This window comes from Neofelis nebulosa, chromosome 12, assembly GCF_028018385.1.
Source record: "Neofelis nebulosa isolate mNeoNeb1 chromosome 12, mNeoNeb1.pri, whole genome shotgun sequence".
Classification (NCBI taxonomy): domain Eukaryota; kingdom Metazoa; phylum Chordata; class Mammalia; order Carnivora; family Felidae; genus Neofelis; species Neofelis nebulosa.
In genome coordinates this window covers 49,067,129-49,087,021 of record NC_080793.1, presented here as the reverse complement: position 1 = coordinate 49,087,021, position 19,893 = coordinate 49,067,129, and the positions used below count along the sequence as shown (strand labels likewise).

The following is a 19,893-nucleotide window of genomic DNA, read 5'->3' as shown; positions in this document are numbered from 1 at the left end:
TCAAATTTAGGTCCATACTTAAGCATCAATGGCATTAAATTTTAACTTAAAAATTTTTAGTAATTCTTAACCCTGCATTGGATAAATAGAGTAAACTTTATATTTCCTTTTTTATGATTTTTTATGTATAAAGTACAGTTAAATATACAGTACATAATTACACATAATGTGTATCTGTGTTATTAAATTTTCTTAGAAGGTTCAATTAGATAAATATGTACAAAAACTCTGGAGGCAGGAGGTAATGATGAAAAAAAAAATGGTTGTGGAACCCCAAGTAGAAGGTGCATAAAGGAAAGCAAAAACAGAAGTAGAAAGTAAGGACAACGTTCAGAAAGTGAAAACTGCTATGTTCCCTACTTAAGCCACGCGCACAAGGGAAGATGTTCAGAGAACCTAGAGCCACGGGTCACAGAGTCGCCCACCCCAGCCAGGCCGACAGCATCTGCAAGATCCCCGATGGCGCTGCCCTCTTCCTTCTTGGTGGCCCTGGTGGCGCTGGGCTGCAACTCCGTCTGCTCTCTGGGCTGTGACCTGCCTCAGACCCACGGCCTGCTGAACAGGAGGGCCTTGACGCTCCTGGGACAAATGAGGAGACTCCCTGCCAGCTCCTGCCAGAAGGACAGAAATGACTTCGCCTTCCCCCAGGACGTGTTTGGTGGAGACCAGTCCCACAAGGCCCAAGCCCTCTCTGTGGTGCACGTGACGAACCAGAAGATCTTCCACTTCTTCTGCACAGAGGCGTCCTCGTCTGCTGCTTGGAACACCACCCTCCTGGAGGAATTCTGCACGGGACTTGATCGGCAGCTGACCCGCCTGGAAGCCTGTGTCATGCAGGAGGTGGGGGAGGGAGAGGCTCCCCTCACGAACGAGGACTCCATCCTGAGGAACTACTTCCAAAGACTCTCCCTCTACCTGCAAGAGAAGAAATACAGCCCTTGTGCCTGGGAGATCGTCAGAGCAGAAATCATGAGATCCTTGTATTCGTCAACAGCCTTGCAGAAAAGGTTAAGGAGCGAGAAATGAGACCTGTTCAACATGGAAATGATTCTCACTGACTAATTGTACCACGCTTTCCACCTGTCCTGCCATGTCAAAGACTCTCATTTCTCCATTTTGCTGTGACATGAATGGAATCAATTTGTCCAATGTTTTCAGGAGTATTAAATGACATCATGTCAACTCTGCAAGCACTAGCCACTTATCAATGACCATGCTGATGTCTATTTGTCTATTTATATATTTATTTATTTAACTATTTGTAAGATCAAATTTTTTCATATAATATGTGCACATTTACATTGTGGTAATATAATAAAATGTATTGTTTATATTTTGTCAATTTAGTGTTTGTTTTTTGTTTATTCAATTTTACTATAGGAAGTGTGTTTAAAAAGAAATCCAGGCCTAATTTTGTAACTTGATTTAAAAATGGATGGCAAAGGGTGCCTGGGTGGCTCAGTCGGTTGAGCGTCCAACTTTGGCTCAGGTCATGATCTCGCGGTTTGTGGGTTTGAGTCCCGTGTCGGGCTCTGTGCTGATAGCTGGGAGCCTGGAGCCTGCTTCAGAATCTGTCTCTCTCTCTCTCTCTCTCTCTCTCCCCTCCTCCATTCACACTCTGTGTCTCTCTCTCCTTCAAAAAAAATAAATAAATAAACATTAAAAAAATGGATATAGCAAAATGCATTTACCTATTATATTATGTTAACATCAGAAGTAGCAACTGACTTCCTATAAGACAAGTTGTACTTTGCCCCGAGGATATAGGACCTAACAAATACAGTTTCTTTTTTTTTTGTTTTAATTTTTTTTAACATTTTTTATTTTGGAGAGTCAGAGACAGAGCACAAGTCTGGGAGGGGCAGAGAGAGGAGATACGGAATCCGTAGCAGGCTCCAGGCTCCGAGCTGTCAGCACAGAGCCCGACGTGGGGCTCAAATTCGCAAACTGTGAGATCATGACCTGAGCCAAAGTCGGACGCTTAACGGACTAAGCCACCAAGGCGTCCCACAGATACAGTTTCTAATGTCTTTATCTTTCATTTTTCTAGCGATAGATCTAAAAACAATAACCAGGAGCACCTGGGTCGCTCAGTCAGTTAAACATCTGACTCTTGATTTGGGCTCAGGTCATGATCTCACGGTTTGTGAGATGAAACCCCGTGTCGGGCTCTGGGCTGGAAGCATGGAGCCTGCTTGGGATCCTTTGTCTTCCTCTCTCTGTGCCCCTCCCCTGCTCATGCTTTCTCTCTCTCTCAAAATAAATAAATAAACATTAAAAATAATAGGGGCGCCTGGGTGGCGCAGTCGGTTAAGCGTCCGACTTCAGCCAGGTCACGATCTCGCGGTCCGTGGGTTCGAGCCCCGCGTCAGGCTCTGGGCTGATGGCTCGGAGCCTGGAGCCTGTTTCCGATTCTGTGTCTCCCTCTCTCTCTGCCCCTCCCCCGTTCATGCTCTGTCTCTCTCTGTCCCAAAAAAAAAAAAAAAAAAAAAAAACGTTGAAGAAAAAAAAAATAATAAAAACAATAATCATACTTAATGTTATAATGAAGAAGGCAAATAAGTGAATTCTCTCACCTGGTGCTAGAACGAAGTATGTCAAGAAATAAAAATAAAAGCTGTCCATCTCTACAGTTGACTGGGAGACATCGGAGTGCAAATTACCATTGTTAGAGGACAAGTGAGCTTGCATTTTACAAGTAATGCCATGCCTAGCGGTCCATATGTGACAATGGGAAGCTAGAAACAGAGGTGGACGGGGGGGGGGGGGGGGGGAGACAGTGTAGTGTGAGAAAAAGACATAAACTGGATTCTAAGGATCCTCAACCATTCAAGGGGGGAGAGAAAAGAGACACAAAGAATACACAAGTATACTGACCATTCAGTAGAAGGATAACAAGAGAGGATGGTGAGGAGCGTATTTGAGGAAATACATTGTGTTTAGAAGAGTGTCAGTGGATTCATGGGCGATGTGGATTTAATTGCCTGCTGTGTCAGAAAAATAGATACCATCGGTGAACTTCATGAGAGCTGGTTTGGTGGAATTAATAAGCAGAAACCACCCCGGAGTGGATGGAAGCCTTAATAAGAGAAGTTAGGGCCTCTGAAGTGGAGAAGACAGTGTGGGATCTGGAAAATGTTGTGGGGTAGTTTTTCTGTGCGTCGTTCTGCCTTTTATGCCATATGGTTTCCTGTGGGTGATTTCATGAAATTGATGCACTGGCATGTTAATGTGTTAATTGCATTTATTTTGATTCATGATTTACTTAATTACTTTCAATGGTTTATCCTTAGTTATTACTACCTTGTATATCAGCAAGCTATTCATCTTTAAGAATTCACTAGGCAGGAATAGATAACTAATTCAATCGTTCATCAAAACATCTGTTACCACTGACACAATAATGTTTCCTGGAATTATTGGCTTTATGAATTCAGTTACTTAACTTTGATCACTGTGACATTGGTTTACTACAGCAGTTTTCTGCCATGTTTCATTTTTTAAGCGAGTTTGATATGATAAGAATTCTCTTATGTTAGTCACCGGTAATTTTCCCTAATTTTGTAACTACTACAATCATTGGTGGATCCCAAAATAGCAAAATTATTACGGACATAAAGACAGACAGGTTTTCTTAAAATGAAAGTGGGAAGCTGGGTCAGGCATTCTCTTTGTTAATACTTAAGGCAAAGAAAAATTTAGTTAAAATCAGCTGAAAATACAACACCAAGAAGGAAATCCATAGAGCACAAGAGCGTCGTATATAATTCAGGAGTGATTATAGTAGAATATTATGGGGGCGCCTGGGTGGCTCAGTTGGTTAAGAGTCTGACTTCAGCTCATGTCATGATCTCGTGGTGTGTGAGTTCGAGCCCTGCATTGGGCTCTGTGCTGACAGCTCAGAGCCTGGAACCTGCTTCGGATTCTGTGTCTCCCTCTCTCTCTCTTCCCCTCCCCTGCTCACAGTCTCTCTCTTTCTCTCTCAAAAATAAATAAACATTAAAAAAAAACCCTTATGATAGTAGAATATTATGCATGAAGTCATGCACATGAAAGGCACCGAGCATTGCATCTTCCTGAGAGTAATGACTAAAAACATGGCTCGTATTTTCCTAGTTTTCTTCAGACAGCTATATATGAGAATAGTGTTTGTCTCTTTCTACACAATTCTTAGCAAGCTTTCCTGTCCTACCTTGCACTAACCTTCAAAGGAGCAGCCTAAAAAACCAGAATCCTATCGTGAATTCTAGAGATGGCTGACTGATTCATTCCTCATTTCGAAAAAGTGTCTTCTTTATATTCAGTGATGAAACGGTGGCTTGTGTTAATATCTGAGCGTCGAGAATACACATCTAGGTGGAAGTACAGAAGAACATGATGTTTCTTTAATATTCTGGCACCTGCCCCTCCCCCAGCATTCCAGGACACTTTTCCCTGCCCTAAGGGTTTCCTCCCTGTCCCAGACGGAAGTTCCCACACACCGTGGTCGCTCACTCCCTTGACCTGTCAGCCTATTTCTGTTCCGTTGCGGTCTCAGCTTAAAGTTTCCCTTAAGAGCAGCACATCACAAGTAGAAAGCAAAAACCAAATGAAACGTCTAGGTTTTGCAGAAACACCTGCAAGAGAGACTTTCTTTTAATTTCCATTGAATGTGATGTAATAGCAACTGAGGCTAAAAGGAAACAGAAAGCGGGATCCCGTTGAAGGGTGGGCGAATGAAGCTCCTTTCAGGGAAGACCGCCCCCTGGTGGCCATGTGCTACTGGGGCAGCGACCAAAACTGGGGGAAGGGTTTGGGATGCATGCAGAAATTCGACTTCTTCCTGAAATTGTCCCTTTAAGCTACGACTTAAAGGACTCAAATATTCAAAATATTAAATATTAAATATTAAATATTCAAAAGTTTTGGAGAACTTAGCTGCAGGGCCAGAGGCACTGGCCAGGGGATTGAGCCCCCACCTGCCAACTTTCCATCTCCAGGCACTTCTGGCCATCCTGACAGGGGACACGGAGGAGGCAGGGCCTGTTGCCAGGTGCCCACTGATGGGCTTGGCAAGATCACTTGCAGCAGCAGCGGAAGCAGCCAACGTTCTCCAGCTTCAGAAGTCAGAGTGTGCATCGGGCCATAGCTCCACCCTCTGCCGGCTGATTGCTGGGCTGCGGTGGTCAAGGCCCCCAGATGTCCAGTCCAGCACAGAAACACAAAACTCGGGGAACCCTGCCCACACATCTACACCCAGGCGCTCATCTGTGCCTGTCTTTGGGCATGACTGTGTTCTGATTACAGGTGCAAGAGGCTCGTTTCTTCAAAAAACCACAGCTGCACATCTGAAAACGTAAAGGTGTCGAAAGTCCGCAGCCACTGGGGAACATGGAAGGAGAAGAGAAATGTAAAAGGGTCCATGGGATCAGTGACATGTCCTCAGGGGGTGGAACAACACCAAAGGGCAGCATTGAGTCCAGGCTCTCCAGATCCTTCAGTTCCGGACCCTGAGAAGATTCAAGTGGACATTGGGAGCACAGACTTCTCCTATGTGGACATGGCCAATAGTAGTGTCCCCAGCAGGGGTGATGATGACATCACAGCAGCCTGCAGGGTATTGGAAGGGGGGGTGGGCTACTCCAGTGCCAGCTGCAAACTTCTGTCTCAATTGGCAGAAAAATCTACTGCCTTATGACTATTTAAAAGGGATTTTGTCAACTTGTCCTTAGAATGTCAAGTCAGTCCATTTAGGTGACTCATACCACAGCCCCTGTTGCCGTCCAAAACATAGACGACAACCCTTTGGCATCTGAAGTGGAATTTGGAATCCTTGATCACCTCACCCTTCCTGCCATACTGATTTCATGCCATAGCCTTTCTGAATTCCAATGTCCATTTCTATCCTTCATTCCCTTAAGAGGTGCTTCCAGAAAAGTCATTATCTCAATTCTCCTTATGGTTTTGACCTTGGATCTTTCCTCCCATCAGGATAATTTATTCCTTTAGATTTATATTCTCTCTAAACCGTTGTATAAATGACTGTGATCCCAATGGGTCCATTGAGAAGACTGAATTCATCATTTCAAAGATCTTAGAATAGTTAGCATCCAATCAACCCCGATGTTATCATCATAAAACATCATCATCCTTATTATTATGCAGATGAAGAGCAGAATCTTTTAGGACCATCCAATTCCCTTTCTCAGGGCAATACTGCCATTGAGTGAGTGGCTTTCTTAACGAGGTAGCGTGCTCGGGCAAGGCAAATATCTGCGATCCTGATCCTTCCACACGGGGTTAGCAGGTGGGGTCTGCTTGCCAGTCTCTTGTGAGCTGGTTGATGTGACCCCTGTCGTCTCTCCTCAGAGCTGATCATATGTGGATTAAGTGAAAGTAAAATCAGGTGCTGGTCTTGCAGAGTTGAGTCCATGGATCCAGGAGTTGGTCTTCTCTGAGCCTCTGGCCGACACAGCTCTTTTGCTGATTTGGGGGAACTCAGGGTGGCCTTCGTTCTTCTCTCTGCCAGAGCTCCCAGTCCCCGGTTCTGCTGCACCGAATCGCGCTCACTTACATTTTGTCAGCAGAAAGGTCACTTCTTTCACTTTCGTGACATTTGGACTTAACCTTTGTGAGGTTTTTGTTTGTTTGTTTGTTTGTTTTTGCCCATGCAGAACTGTCATGTTTTGCTTTCTAGGAAAGTTGAAATGGGAAACAACACAACTGATGTTTTGAAAATGATAGAGAAAAATGGGGCAGCCCCTTGGCCTTTCTTTAACTTCCCTTTGTATTAACCTCAGGATGATGTAGAACACGACGCAGGAGGAGGAAGACAGACTATGTCACCACTGTGTAAAATTATTAGAATTCTTTTTGTTGTTATCTTCATTTAATTTAAAATGACAGATCATGAATAAATAAAGGAAAAAAGACATTTCTCTCTGACATAATAGCCTCGGCCTCATCCCCTTCATTCTGAGCATGAGAGGGAGGAACAGACTAAGAAGCTAAACAGAAATGCCTAGACTGAATGAACACCTGAGAATCGCTAGTTTCTGTGCTGAAAGATTCCACTGAGAGGCATCATCAGTGAGTCCCCTGAGCCCAGCTCAGAAGTTTTGAGTCTAACTAGTGTTCAATGATTGAAGTAAAAGATTGAACAATAAAAGCTATGGTTGCAAAATAAAAATATTTGCTTACTAAAGGTGAAATGATTACAGTTGGGTCACTCCCCTCCTTAGAGGAAACAAACTTTTGCCCTTGGCATCTGAGAGCTGTTGACACTTTGAGGAGGAGGAGAGGAGGAGGTCAACACTGAGAGCTAGGGTCCCTCACAAAAACACTCCAGGGGTGGAGGCAAGGAATGAGGGGCATTAACTCTTTTGCTAACAAAGAAACCAGTGCCTCCACAGCAGGGGAATTCTAATGTCCTCAGGACAAGGTGAGCCTGCCCTCAGGGAGTGAGTCCAGGAGAGGTTGGGTTGAGGACACTCAGTCACTCCAGAGGAACATGTTAGTAGAGGTGATAACAACCTTGCGCGTGAGGGTTTGCTGAGAAAATAAAATGATCTGGGATTAGAATCTTCACAGCTACATGTCCCAGACCAGAACCGGGCTTCCTGCTGGGGACACTGGCACAGCCTGAGGAGCACTGTAGATAGGTTACAAAATGGCAGAAGGATAGTGTCTGTATTAGTCTTGACCCTGAGGCTCCAGTGAAGCATAACTGCATGGACCTGCATCAATTATTTCTAGAATGAAGAGAAACATCCAAGAAACTCATTCACTTATCACCACAAGCCTCTAATGTGAATACAACAGTAGTTAAAACCCAGTCCTGGTTCTAAAGAGCTTATTTACCATACATCGTCTGGTCAGAACCTAGCAAGATACAAAAACCCATAGGAATGAAGGAGTCTGTCTCTGTATGAAGTAAAGAGGGTAAAAACCTAGTCCACGATCAAGGCCAGTTTCTTTCTAACACAAAGAGCAATGTTCATATATGAAAACATACATGTGAGCAGGTGTGTGTATGAGTACCTACATGCCTACATCACTCCAGTCTTTAGGACAAAGACGTTTCTCATTTGGTTGATAAGTGTCCATTGGGATGGACATATCGGAAGTTTATTGGGAAATAAAGCTTCCATTGCCAACGTAGTATTTTAGATTGATGACATCTTCTTACACAATAAGGAGAATGCATAAATGAAAACAAAAAAAAAGGAAGTAGAAGTGGAGAGGATGTTCAGAAAATGAAATTGTCCGCGTTCCCTATTTAAGAGCCATGCTTCGAGGCCGTGCTCAGAGAACCTCGGCCCCGAGGTCCCCCAGCCGCCCAGCTCAGCCCGCCCAGCAGCCCCCTCGGCTTCCCCATGGCTCTCCTGCGCCCTCTGCTGACCGCCCTGGCGCTGCTCACCTGCCGCCCTGGAGGCTCTCTGGGCTGTGCCCTGCCTGGGAGCCACGCGCAGGTTAGCAGGGACAACTTGGTGCTCCTGGGCCAGATGCGGAGACTGTCCCCTTTCTTGTGCCTGCGGGCCAGAAAAGACTTCCGCTTCCCGCTGGAGATGCTGGAGGGCGGCCAGCTCCGGGAGGCCCAGGCCGCCGCCGCCGTCCTGCGGGAGCTGCTCCAGCAGACCTTCAACCTGTTGCACACGGAGCGCTCCTCGGCGGCCTGGAGCCCCGCGCCGCTGCACGGACTCCGCTCTGGCCTCCACCGGCAGCTGGAAGCCCTGGACGCCTGCTTGGTGCAGGCCACGGGCGAGGGAGAGCGCGCCCCGGGGATGCACGGCCCTGCCCTGGCCATCAAGAGGTACTTCCAGGACATCCGCGTCTACCTGGAGGACGAGGGATACAGTGACTGCGCCTGGGAAATTGTCAGACTGGAAATCATGAGAGCCTTGTCCTCCTCGGCGACCTTGCAAGACAGCTTGGCCATCAAGGATGGAGACCTGGGGTCACCTTGAAGTGATTCTCATTGCCTGACGTGCCACATCACCCCTGCACTACGCCTGCTCACTTCAAGAGACTCATTCCTGCTTTAGTAGAGAATTCATTGAATTTAACTCAACAAATACTTTGTGAATAGTATGAAGAAGATGTTTTAAAAAATTCAGCTTCAGGATTGTTAGTCTCTAAGAGATGACTTCTCTGATGCTTGGTTTCCCTTTTTTAAAAAAGTTATTTATTTATTTATTTATTTATATGTATTCTTTCTTGCATCTATCGTATTTATAGAATTCAGGAATTATATACAGTGAAATGTTCATCTTTAAATTGCATTAAAATTTACAAAACATATTTACCCCTCCATGTTATTAAATTTGCATTTTGCTTTATATGCTACATACTTATCAAAGAGAACTTCTCGAATTTGTTCTAAAATCAAAATCCACATCATTGTAAATGATATTGAGGAACAGATAGTAAAATTTATTTACTCATTCATTCCATTCAGAGTATATGTCAAAACGGGAGTATCTAAATGACAAATGTGTAATTGTGGTCAAGAACTAGAGGTCACCTGGGGTGCCTGGATGGCTCAGTCAGTAGAACTGCAACTCTTGATCTCAGGGTTGTGAGCTCAAGCTCCACGTTGGGCATGGACCTCACTTTTTAAAAAATGAAAGGGGCGCCTGGCTGGCTTAGTCTGTAGAGCTTGCAAATCTTGATTTCCGGTTTATAAATTGGAGGTGTAGATATTACTTAAAAAGCCAAATTATGGGAAAAGCCTAAATGTCCATCAGCAGATGACTGGATAAAGAAAATGTGGTATATATATATATATATATATATATATATATATATGATGGAATACTACTTGACAATGAGAAAGAATGAAGTCATGCCATTTGCAGCAACATGGATGGAACTGGAAGGTATTATGCTGAGTGAAATAAGTCAGTCAGAGAAGGACAGATATCATGTTTTCACTCATATGTCGATCTTGAGAAACTTAACAGAAGACCATGGGGGAAGGAAAGGGGGAAAAATCGTTACAAACAGAAAGGGAGGCAGGCAAACCAAAAGGGACCCTAAATGCAGAGAACATTCTGAGGGTTGATGGGGGTGGGGGTGGGGAAGAGGAGGAAATGGGTGACGGACATTGAGGAGGGCACTTGTTGGGATGAGCACTGGGTGTTGTATGTAAGTGATGAACCACGGGAATCTACCCCGGAGACCAAGAGCACACTTTACACACTGTATGTTAGCCAGTTTGACAATAAATGATATTTGAAAGAAGTAAAATCTTTTTTAAAAAAAATGAAAAAAAATCTAGAGGTAAATAAAGCACATACAGTTTCTGCTGTGTTGAAACTCAGCCTTATAGGGAAGGAGACATAAAAAACAGTACTGATGTTTATTTTATTTCAATTATGTTAAAAATTACAAAGGGAAGCAAAGGAAAGAAAGTGATGTTCTTACACAAGAAGCTTTAGGTACAAAGGATGCTGGCAAGGAAGAATGATATTAGATATCCTTTCTTTTTTTTTTTTTTTTTTTAATTTTTTTTCAACGTTTTTTATTTATTTTTGGGACAGAGAGAGACAGAGCATGAACGGGGGAGGGGCAGAGAGAGAGGGAGACACAGAATCGGAAACAGGCTCCAGGCTCCGAGCCATCAGCCCAGAGCCTGACGCGGGGCTCGAACCCACGGACCGCGAGATCGTGACCTGGCTGAAGTCGGACGCTTAACCGACTGCGCCACCCAGGCGCCCCTAGATATCCTTTCTAAGGTGCCTGGGAGACACGTGAGTGCTGAAGTCTTCCCTGCAGTTGGGAATGTGGGTCTAGAATTTACAAAAATACCATGAGGGAGGTGTCAGTTTGGGATTCCTTATTGAGTATCTGGGAACGAGGCATGGGAATGAATGTGGTCACGTATAAGTAGAATGGACAATGAGATGTCCATTCAATGTTTAAAGGTCAGGCAGAGGAGAGTCTGGGAAGGGCATTGAGGCAGAGTGGCCAGTGCAGTTGGAAGGACACATGGGGACAAGACTTGACCATGAAGGGAATACGGGTCAGGGTGGTGCTTTGTAGGGCAGGTGTGGATGAACTGTCCCCATGGACCTGCAAACAGATGGGGCTGGTGGCCTTAGCATGGTTTTGGTTTAGTGGAATTAATGGGGCAGAGGCCAGATAGGAGCAGGTGGAAGAGAAAACACAAGAACGAGAATTAGGGATACCATGTATAGAAATTATCTTTTTTTTTAAATTTTTTTTAATGTTTATTTATTTTTGAGACAGAGAGAGACAGAGCATGAACAGGGGAGGGGCAGAGAGAGAGGGAGACACAGAATCTGAAACAGGCTCCAGGCTCTGAGCCGTCAGCCCAGAGCCCGACGCGGGGCTCGAACTCACGGACCGTGAGATCATGACCTGAGCCGAAGTCTGACGCTTAACCGATCGAGCCACCCAGGCGCCCCAGAAATTATCTTTATATGCTTGTTTGTGAAGTGGGGGGAGGGAAATAAGGTATTACTTCGAGGGAAACGTGGGTTACCATCCCTGTGTGTAAGAAATTGTCACAGTGGAAATCAGCAGGTGCTTCCTCTTCATTAACAAACTGGTAAAAAAAAAAAAAACTAAGGGAAAAAGGAAGAGAAGTAAGCTCTCGTAAAACAACAACAAATGATTCGTACAAGTCCAGGTGGTCATGCATTTTAGAAGTTGCTCAAAAAACTGAAAACGGAAGCTTGGAATCAGCAATAGTGGCCTTAATCAGAGAAATATGAATTCTGTTCAGCGATCAGTCTGACAGGTTTAAATTTGTTTTTATGGATTTTATTTTGCGCATGGTATTTATATTTTATAGAACAATATTTTTATTATAATGTATAACAACTTTGTTCTGTAAAAACACATGGAACTTCTGAAAAGTGTTCAAAAGTGATGTGCTCAATTTCTATATCTAAGCCGATGCAAACACACACTGAAGAGAGGAGATGTTTTTTTCTAGGAGAGACCTACACTAGAAACAGGAAATACCTGTATTTCCCAGACTGATTCTGGGGTCAAATCTCAGTGAGTCATTTTTGTTCAGGACCCATAGACACATTAAGTTCCTGGGATGAGGGAGAGTCTCCAGGCACCTGACAGAAACTCTATATCAAAATATTCTAGCTCTAAGAGAGCTTTAAGTCTATTATTGTCTCTATTTGAAGATGAGGATTGAACTCACTTAAAGGCAAAAATAGATTGGGGCTCTTGGGTGGCTCAGTCAGTTGAGCATCTGACTCTTGATTTCTGCTCAGGTCATAATCCCAGGGTCTTGGGATCAAGCCCTGTGTCGGGCTCCATGCTGAGTGTGGAGCCAGCTTGAGGTTCTCTTTCTCTCTCTCTCACTCCGTCCCTCCCTCTCTCTCTCTCTCTCTTCCCCCCGCCCCTCTCCCCTTCTCTCTCTCTCTAAAATAAATAAAATAAATAGATATTTTGACAACTCCAAGAATGTCACCACCACTCCAAAGATGTAGCACACAGACCGGCCTCCCTTCATGCTTTGAAAACTCAGAGCACATGTGCCGACTACTAGAAAAATCTCCCAGAGTATCTTCAGCATCTACAAGTAGTGGCCTTCAAAGGCATGTCAGTTCATCTACAGTGCCTAATCACTGCCACTCTTGCCAAGATCCTGATACTCTTGATTTGTTTGTAGTAAGTAATTAATTAGTTATAATAACATGCACAGGGGTGCCTGGGTGGCTCAGTTGGTTAAGCGTCCGACTTCTGCTCAAGTAATGGTCTCATGGTCTGTGGCTTTGAGCCCCGTGTCAGGCTCGGGGCTGACAGCTCAGAGCCTGGAACCTGCTTCGGATTCTGTATCTCCCTCTCTCTCTGCCCCTCCCCCACTTGCACTCTGTCTCTGTCTCTGTCTCTGTCTGTCTCTCTCTCTCTCTCTCTTTTTTTTTTTTTTCGGTATGCATCCACATCTCAGCATTTAGTGGTCCTGAACAGAAAAGTGGAAAAACGCAGCAATTTGCCAGGAAGTCAAGACCGCCAATTTCGGGGATCCGCTGTGCACACCGAGTTCTTTTTCAATCCCTGCTGAGGACCGTGAGAAACAGCAGCACCAAAACCAAAGTATGCACCGAATTCAAGGTTCTTTTTGTTCCAGTTGCCACATTCCAAACTAGACCCAAGTGGATTGCAAGATGACCACATGAGAACCCTGTGTAAAACTTTTTCAATTTTTAAAAGCAAAAGCAATTACAGGAAAAGAAAATTCATTCAGAGGGATAGCGTGTGCTTACAAGTGTCTTCTGTGGCCTTTCTCCAAGTTTAACCACCAAGAACTTTGAGAGCTGGCAGGTGTGAGTACCCCTGGTGACTGTTGTTTTCACTTTATCAGAACCTGAGCTAAAAAACCGCATCAGCTGACGATGACAGCAGAGGGTGGCAAGGCTGGGGACCCAGTATTCATTCCCAGGCTGGTGGAGAGTGAGTAAATGTGGTTCCAAAACTAAACGAGCGAAGTCAGAGACTCTTTCCAACCTTACCTGATGGCTTCTGGCCAAAGCAAGGAAGTACTGTGGAAAGTGTTGGGTGGTGATGGTACAAAAAGGGAGTTGAAGAGGAGGAAGGAAAACGCAGCAGCCCTCAATCAAGGTGGGGGAGAAGATATGGGGAGAGCCCTGAATTCCTCACCAAAGGCCAATTTCAGAGGGGAGCAGAGGAGGTTACAATCTATGCTTCGGCCAAGGGTGGTGGTGGAAAGTTAAGAAGGGACAATGGCTTGGGGGGGGTGTGGTGGAGGGCATCATTTAAGACTTAAAAAAAGCAGGGGTGCAGCTGGAGCACCCCCACACACCCAGCAGTAGTCCCACAGGCTGTGACCTGAAACCTTCACACCTACTGTAGCAAGCCAACCCAAGCTGAAGGGCTGTTGCAGGGACGGAAGGAGGGAGGGAGGGAGGCAGGCAGGGAGGCAGGGGGAGGAGAAGGGGAGAAGGCAGAGACCCCAGGCCATGTTATCAGCAGCAAGGTGATTGTGTGATGTGTCTTTTCACAGTTGAGTTAGATGTGTGCCCCACCAGTTATGATGGGAATCAATTTAAATATACTTTCTTGATCCCAGAAGTTCAACTATGTGGACAGTGGTTACACTTGACAGGATGATTTGTTATAGCACCACTTATATATTTTAAATGGACAAAAAAATTAGTATCGTTTCCAGTATCTTAAGATAAATTGCCTTTGAATGGGAGCTTCCTTTCCAGTACTTTGAGGTCTACAAGACGTATCTAGAAAACTTAGTACTGTGGAAAATGAAGACTGCTTAAATCGAATGGGAGGGGGGTATGGGGAGGGCCTGTGGTTTTTCTTTTTGATTAATTGCTGTAACACTGTCCTTAGGGCGGCTGAGGGAGTTTCATGTTTTTAGACATCATTAGGTGCCGGAGCTCTTGCAGGATGACTTTGATGCTATATGAATTCTGCCATTTTGCTAGCACTGATATGGCTCTTGGGTCCACCACTCCATTAATATTAATTTTTGTTACAAATCTTACAAAGGGGGGTGCTTCTGGGTTTTTAGGTCCACATTCTATTTTAAGGCTGTATATTCAGTTTTCATAAATTGTTCTCGGAGGCCCAATTATCATCCCTGTCCATCTTGTAAGTGTCATGTCTTCGTCATCTTCTAGACCCCAGCTAACTGTGCCATCTCCTACTCCTTTCTGGCCTTCTTCCAGTTCTTCCAACCGTCGAAAATTGCGAGGGACTTTTACTCCCAAGCCCGTGGTGGCTGCCATCTTGCGTCGCTGTCGCTCCTGTCTCTGTCTCTCAAAAAAAAAACAAAAACAAAACATTAAAAATTATAAAATGAAATGTGTCAACATTTGGATGGACGATATAATTCAGTGACCCAATAATTTCCAAATGACCAAAATCATGCAGAGGTAAAAGATTTATTGAAACAGGGGGCACCTCGCTGGTTCTGTTGGTTAAGCATCTGACTTCGGCTCAGGTCATGATCTCACAGCTCATGAGTTCGAGCCCCGTGTCAGGTTCTATGCTGACAGCTCAGAGCCTGGAGCCTGCTTGGGATTCTGTGTCTTCCTCTCTCTTTGCCCCTTCCCCGCTTGTGCACGTGCGCACGCGCTCTCTCTCTCTCAAAAAAAAAAAAAAAAAAAAAAAACCACACACAACACAAAAAACAAAACACATGCACATAAAAAAATACAAAGGGGAAAAAAGCTTATTAGATAGCAACAGAAACACATTACTAACAGGGGAAAATTCATTCACTGTATTTCTTATCTCAGGGACTCTCTCTAAAGAAAATCCTGCATTTGTGTGATTGATTGTTTTTCCTGTGTGCTAAGGATGATATATTGTATAGAAAGGGAAGCAGAACTGGAATGGAGCTAAAGCAAACCACTGGGCTTTTATACTGGACAGGAGGGAACATTTTGGGCAAAGAGGTAGGAAGAATGGATCCAGGAGACCAAGGGCATGCTGGGCGTGCTCACCTGTGCCCTGGGCAGGAGATCCAGCACCCAAGGGTGAAGAACCCTATGTTTATCTTTTTCCTTGAACTAAAATAAGGTGACCTTCCAAGGTTGGTGCTGATACATACAGAATGTAAGATATTTCTTGAAGTAAATTTGTAATTATTAGCTCAAAGCAGGTGTATGCATGTAGGCAGAGGGGATGACAGAAAAAAATGGGGTAAACTTTAAGCCTGGTGGAAGAAGTAAAATTTGCAAGGATTGTAAATTATGAGTTAATGCTGACTTTTTTAAATTAAAACTCACACAGAGCAAATTTCTTATTGATGGCTGAATTTTGATTTAAAGAATATTTTGATTTCTGAGTCTTACACTTTCCCCATGTAATAAGATAAAGTAGATGAGTCAATAGTGATTATACTTTCCTTCTCCCCAGCCTCCTTGTCCATACTCCCAAAGCTGTTGACTGGATTTTGGCTGAAATAAGTCAAAGAATGATAAGACCCCATTTTTATTGTAACAGTTTTGGGAACATGGCCCAGTAAACAGTTGGATATGCTTTTATAGACAAGAACTAGAAAAGGAGACTATGCATAATAAAACAGCACAGCCTGAGTCACAGACCTGGGGAGCTCTCATCTGATGTACATCGATCTTATTCTGATATTGCTTCCTATTTAAACTATTCCTTTGGTCATATCCACAAAAGAAAGATGGGAATATGTTCAGACAAGCTGAGATTTTAGGAAGCATTACAAAATAGCACATGTGTTTATAGCCGCATCCATCCTAAGTGAGAAAATGCTTCGTATAGGAGAACAACCTGCAGAAAGAATGTGCTGGAGAATAGGGGATGTAGTCATGGCCATCTGACTGTGCAGATGGTCAACAAATAACCTTGGCTGAAACATGTCGGGCACTGGGAGAATCTGGGTTCACTGATCCAGAAGCTATTCTGTGTCATTCACACATGTGTGCTTGTGTATATGTGTGTGTGTGTGTGTGTGTGTGTGTGTGTGTGAACTAGATGAAAGCTACTGAGCTAAAGTGGCAAAGATCCTAGAGTCTTCAAGGAAATAGTGTATAAAAAGTACTTAGAATACTAAGACTTTGTCAGCTTTATTTGTGTTTGGGTATGTTACATGGTTCCTTTTTCCTGCCTTTGAAAAATGTTACTTTCTTAAGGCTTGAAGATATGGTACTCTTTAGAAAATGGCATGGAAAAGACTCTATTGAACTCCACCTTTGGTTGTGAATGCCTAAAATTGAGTTGAAATGTCGTAGTTCTGAAAACTTTTGAATGACGTAATGGGCAAAACAATGGAAATCTGAATTACAGTGAGATCAAATTATTTCTGCTCTGATTATTTGACGATGTATATACATCAAGTTTTCCAGGCTGTTTTTAATTTTTGGTTTGTTTTCCTTTTAAGGGGAGAATTTCACAAAGTTTCTACCTTATAGCAATTTTCCCGGAATGTATGTAGGCAGGGATTTTCAATTCGAACCACTAGAGGACAGAATAGTATCAGTCACTAGAGAGGCTGCTCAGTGTGTCCATAAAAAACAAAGTAATTCTAGGTATTCATACGTCTTACTGCATCTGGTTAATTAACGTAGCACCAGGCTGTGTTCATCCTTAACGACCACAGCTAATGCTTTGTTGTTGTTGTCATTGTTGTTGTCTTTTGTTTTTGCCAGCATTCAGCCATTCAAATATGCTTCTTACTTCTTAGCAAAGTGATACCAGGTGATAAAGTTATTAAAACCAGGATGGGAAAAATTACCCCCAATTCCCTTAAAAGCCAATTATATTGGATGGTGTGATGCAGTCAGATTAGACAGTAAATAACAACACAGAACTGGTGTTAGCCTGACATCATCATTTTAAAGCCTGCCTTTTCCCTTTGTTTTGCATTATTTATTTATTCTAGATTCCCATACATATATTTGCTATTTAAATAAAATGACAGTTGGAACATTTTTGTACACATTGTTTATAAGCTAGTTATCACAATCAATAATGTGATCCGTAACATGGGTTTTCAAACCAACTTGTGAAAATTAATAAAAAGAAACCTCAATAAAATGGAGTCAGGAGGTTGGGCAGGGGGAACTCTCCTGCCTTGCCAGCCCTACCAATCAAAGTCAGTTGTGAATCCAACCGGAAGACATGGGCCTTGCGAGCCAATATTACTTTACTATTGGCAATAGTCCAGCCAGTGAGAGACAGTCACAATTCAGCCAATGGGAAGCCACTATACTTTGACCTCCTAGTTTACTCCAATGGACTTTTTGTTTATAACAGCTACCCTCCCCGGCAACGCCATTCTCCCACTTTTGTCTATAAAAGAACATTTCCTCTTTTTTTTCCCAAACTTGTCTACTGTTTTGCTATACCTTGCTGTGCCTGATTGCAATTCTGTGCTATTCCCAAACAAATCCATCGATTGCTGGCAAAAATTTAGCAGTTTTATTTTTTTAAAAAAATTTTTTTAACGTTTTATTTATTTTTGAGACAGAGAGAGACAGAGCATGAACGGGGGAGGGGCAGAGAGAGAGGGAGACACAGAATCGGAAGCAGGCTCCAGGCTCCGAGCCATCAGCCCAGAGCCCGACATGGGGCTCGAACTCACGGACTGCGAGATCGTGACCCGAGCTGAAGTCGGACGCCCAACCGACTGAGCCACCCAGGCGCCCCTAACAGTTTTATTTTTTAAGGCTAACAAACTACTGGCAAAAATTCAGAACAATCTATTCCTATTTATTTTTTTTTTTTTATTTTTTTTTTTTCAACATTTTTTATTCATTTTTGGGACAGAGAGAGACAGAGCATGAACGGGGGAGGGGCAGAGAGAGAGGGAGACACAGAATCAGAAACAGGCTCCAGGCTCCGAGCCATCAGCCCAGAGCCCGACGCGGGGCTCGAACTCACGGACCGCGAGATCGTGACCTGGCTGAAGTCGGACGCTTAACCGACTGCGCCACCCAGGCGCCCCCAATCTATTCCTATTTAACATGAGTCTGGATGCAGGTGAATATTCTTTACCCAAGTGAATTTAATGGCTATTACAGTATTCTATAAAATGGAGGGCCCATTGTTTATTTATCTAATCCTTTATAATAGCACATTATTATGGCTATTCTTTCTGCAGGTTGTTCTCCTATACGAAGCATTTTCTCACTTAGGATGGATGTGGCTATAAACACATGTGCTATTTCGTAGTGTTTCCTAAAATCTCAGCTTGTCTGAACATATTTCCATTTTTCTTTTGTGGATATGACCAAAGGAATAGTTTAAATAAGAAGCAATATCAGAATAACATCGATGTACATCAGATGAGAGCAATCATCTTTTATATAAATAATGCTGCAATAAAAAATTGGGCACACATTTGGACAGGTGTAGTTCTGTAATATAAATATCTAGAACTGCATTTTCTGGGTTCAGTGGTTCAAAAATTTTGGTAGATTTTACCAAATTAATCGCCCATGTTTGAGAATTATACACCTCTACTGTGTATAGGTATGTGCTCTTACCCCAATCATCACCAAACCATCTTGTTTATCAGATTTTTCATTTATATAAATGATCGCCAGGGAGGCTGGTTTTTTTGATATATGTATATTATCTACTTGTAGCTCTATCTGTTTTTCTAATTGGCACTGAGTTGTTAAACTTTTCTGAGTCCTTTTTATATTGAAAATGTTAGCATCAATCATATGTTTCAAGATTTGTTTTCATACATCTTTAAATTTCTTGATAGTTCTTTATCGGGCCGACTTTAAAAAAAAAATCACATATTAAAATGTGTTGCTCTTTTCTGGCCTTGGGTTTTCACGTCACTCAGAAGAACTTTGCCATCTGGAGATTAAAAAATGTTTTCAAATTTTATTTTGATTTCATTATTTTTTTAATTTGAGGCAAGGAGGGGCAGAGGGAGAGGAAGGGAGAGAGAGAATCTTAAGTGGGGCTTGATCTCACAACTGTGAGATCATGACAGGAGCCGAAATCAAGAGTCAGACGCCTAACTGACTGAGCCACCTGGGCACCCCTAAAGCTTTTTACATACAGGGTTTTTTCCCTCGTATTTCACAGGGTTTTTTCTCCTTTCATATATTTCTATCCATAACCATTCAGTGATTTAGCAACTTTTATTGTACTCACGTAACAGCTGGGTGGTCTTAGAGAGGCAGTGACATGCTCACAGCCTCAGAGCCCTGTATGTCAAAGCTGCTATCGAAACCCAGATGATCTCCCTTTACAGCCAACCTGCTCATTTCCTTTTATCCCTTTAACATCAAATTTCATTTTGCGTATTATGGGAGATTTGAAATCTCATTTTTTTTGTCCCAAAGAGACTATTTTCCCAACAACGTTAATTGAATCAGTCAACCTTCCCTTATTTATTTCGAAAACAACCATTATTCTATTATCAGTCCTCACTTATACGTATCTGCT

The 19,893-nt window shown here is 43.2% G+C and overlaps 2 protein-coding genes and 1 pseudogene across 2 annotated transcripts; 2 read left to right on the top strand and 1 right to left on the bottom strand.

Moving 5' to 3' along the window:
- Positions 1 to 375: 375 nt before the first annotated feature.
- LOC131490862 (interferon alpha-like) lies at positions 376 to 1,177 on the top strand. Its single transcript, XM_058693302.1, has one exon. It carries the CDS (start codon positions 460 to 462, stop codon positions 1,024 to 1,026), a length of 567 nt encoding a protein of 188 aa, XP_058549285.1. The 5' UTR covers positions 376 to 459; the 3' UTR covers positions 1,027 to 1,177.
- Positions 1,178 to 8,229: 7,052 nt separating this feature from the next.
- LOC131490861 (interferon omega-1-like) lies at positions 8,230 to 8,998 on the top strand. Its single transcript, XM_058693301.1, has one exon. It carries the CDS (start codon positions 8,355 to 8,357, stop codon positions 8,943 to 8,945), a length of 591 nt encoding a protein of 196 aa, XP_058549284.1. The 5' UTR covers positions 8,230 to 8,354; the 3' UTR covers positions 8,946 to 8,998.
- Positions 8,999 to 14,079: 5,081 nt separating this feature from the next.
- Positions 14,080 to 15,065, bottom strand: LOC131491836 (ubiquitin-conjugating enzyme E2 variant 1-like; annotated as a pseudogene).
- Between the last annotated feature and the right edge of the window lie 4,828 nt (positions 15,066 to 19,893).

Bases quoted from the DNA above. Each gene is read 5' to 3' on its own strand.
- LOC131490862 (XM_058693302.1), top strand. From the start codon at position 460: ATGGCGCTGCCCTCTTCCTTCTTGGTGGCCCTGGTGGCGCTGGGCTGC.
- LOC131490861 (XM_058693301.1), top strand. From the start codon at position 8,355: ATGGCTCTCCTGCGCCCTCTGCTGACCGCCCTGGCGCTGCTCACCTGC.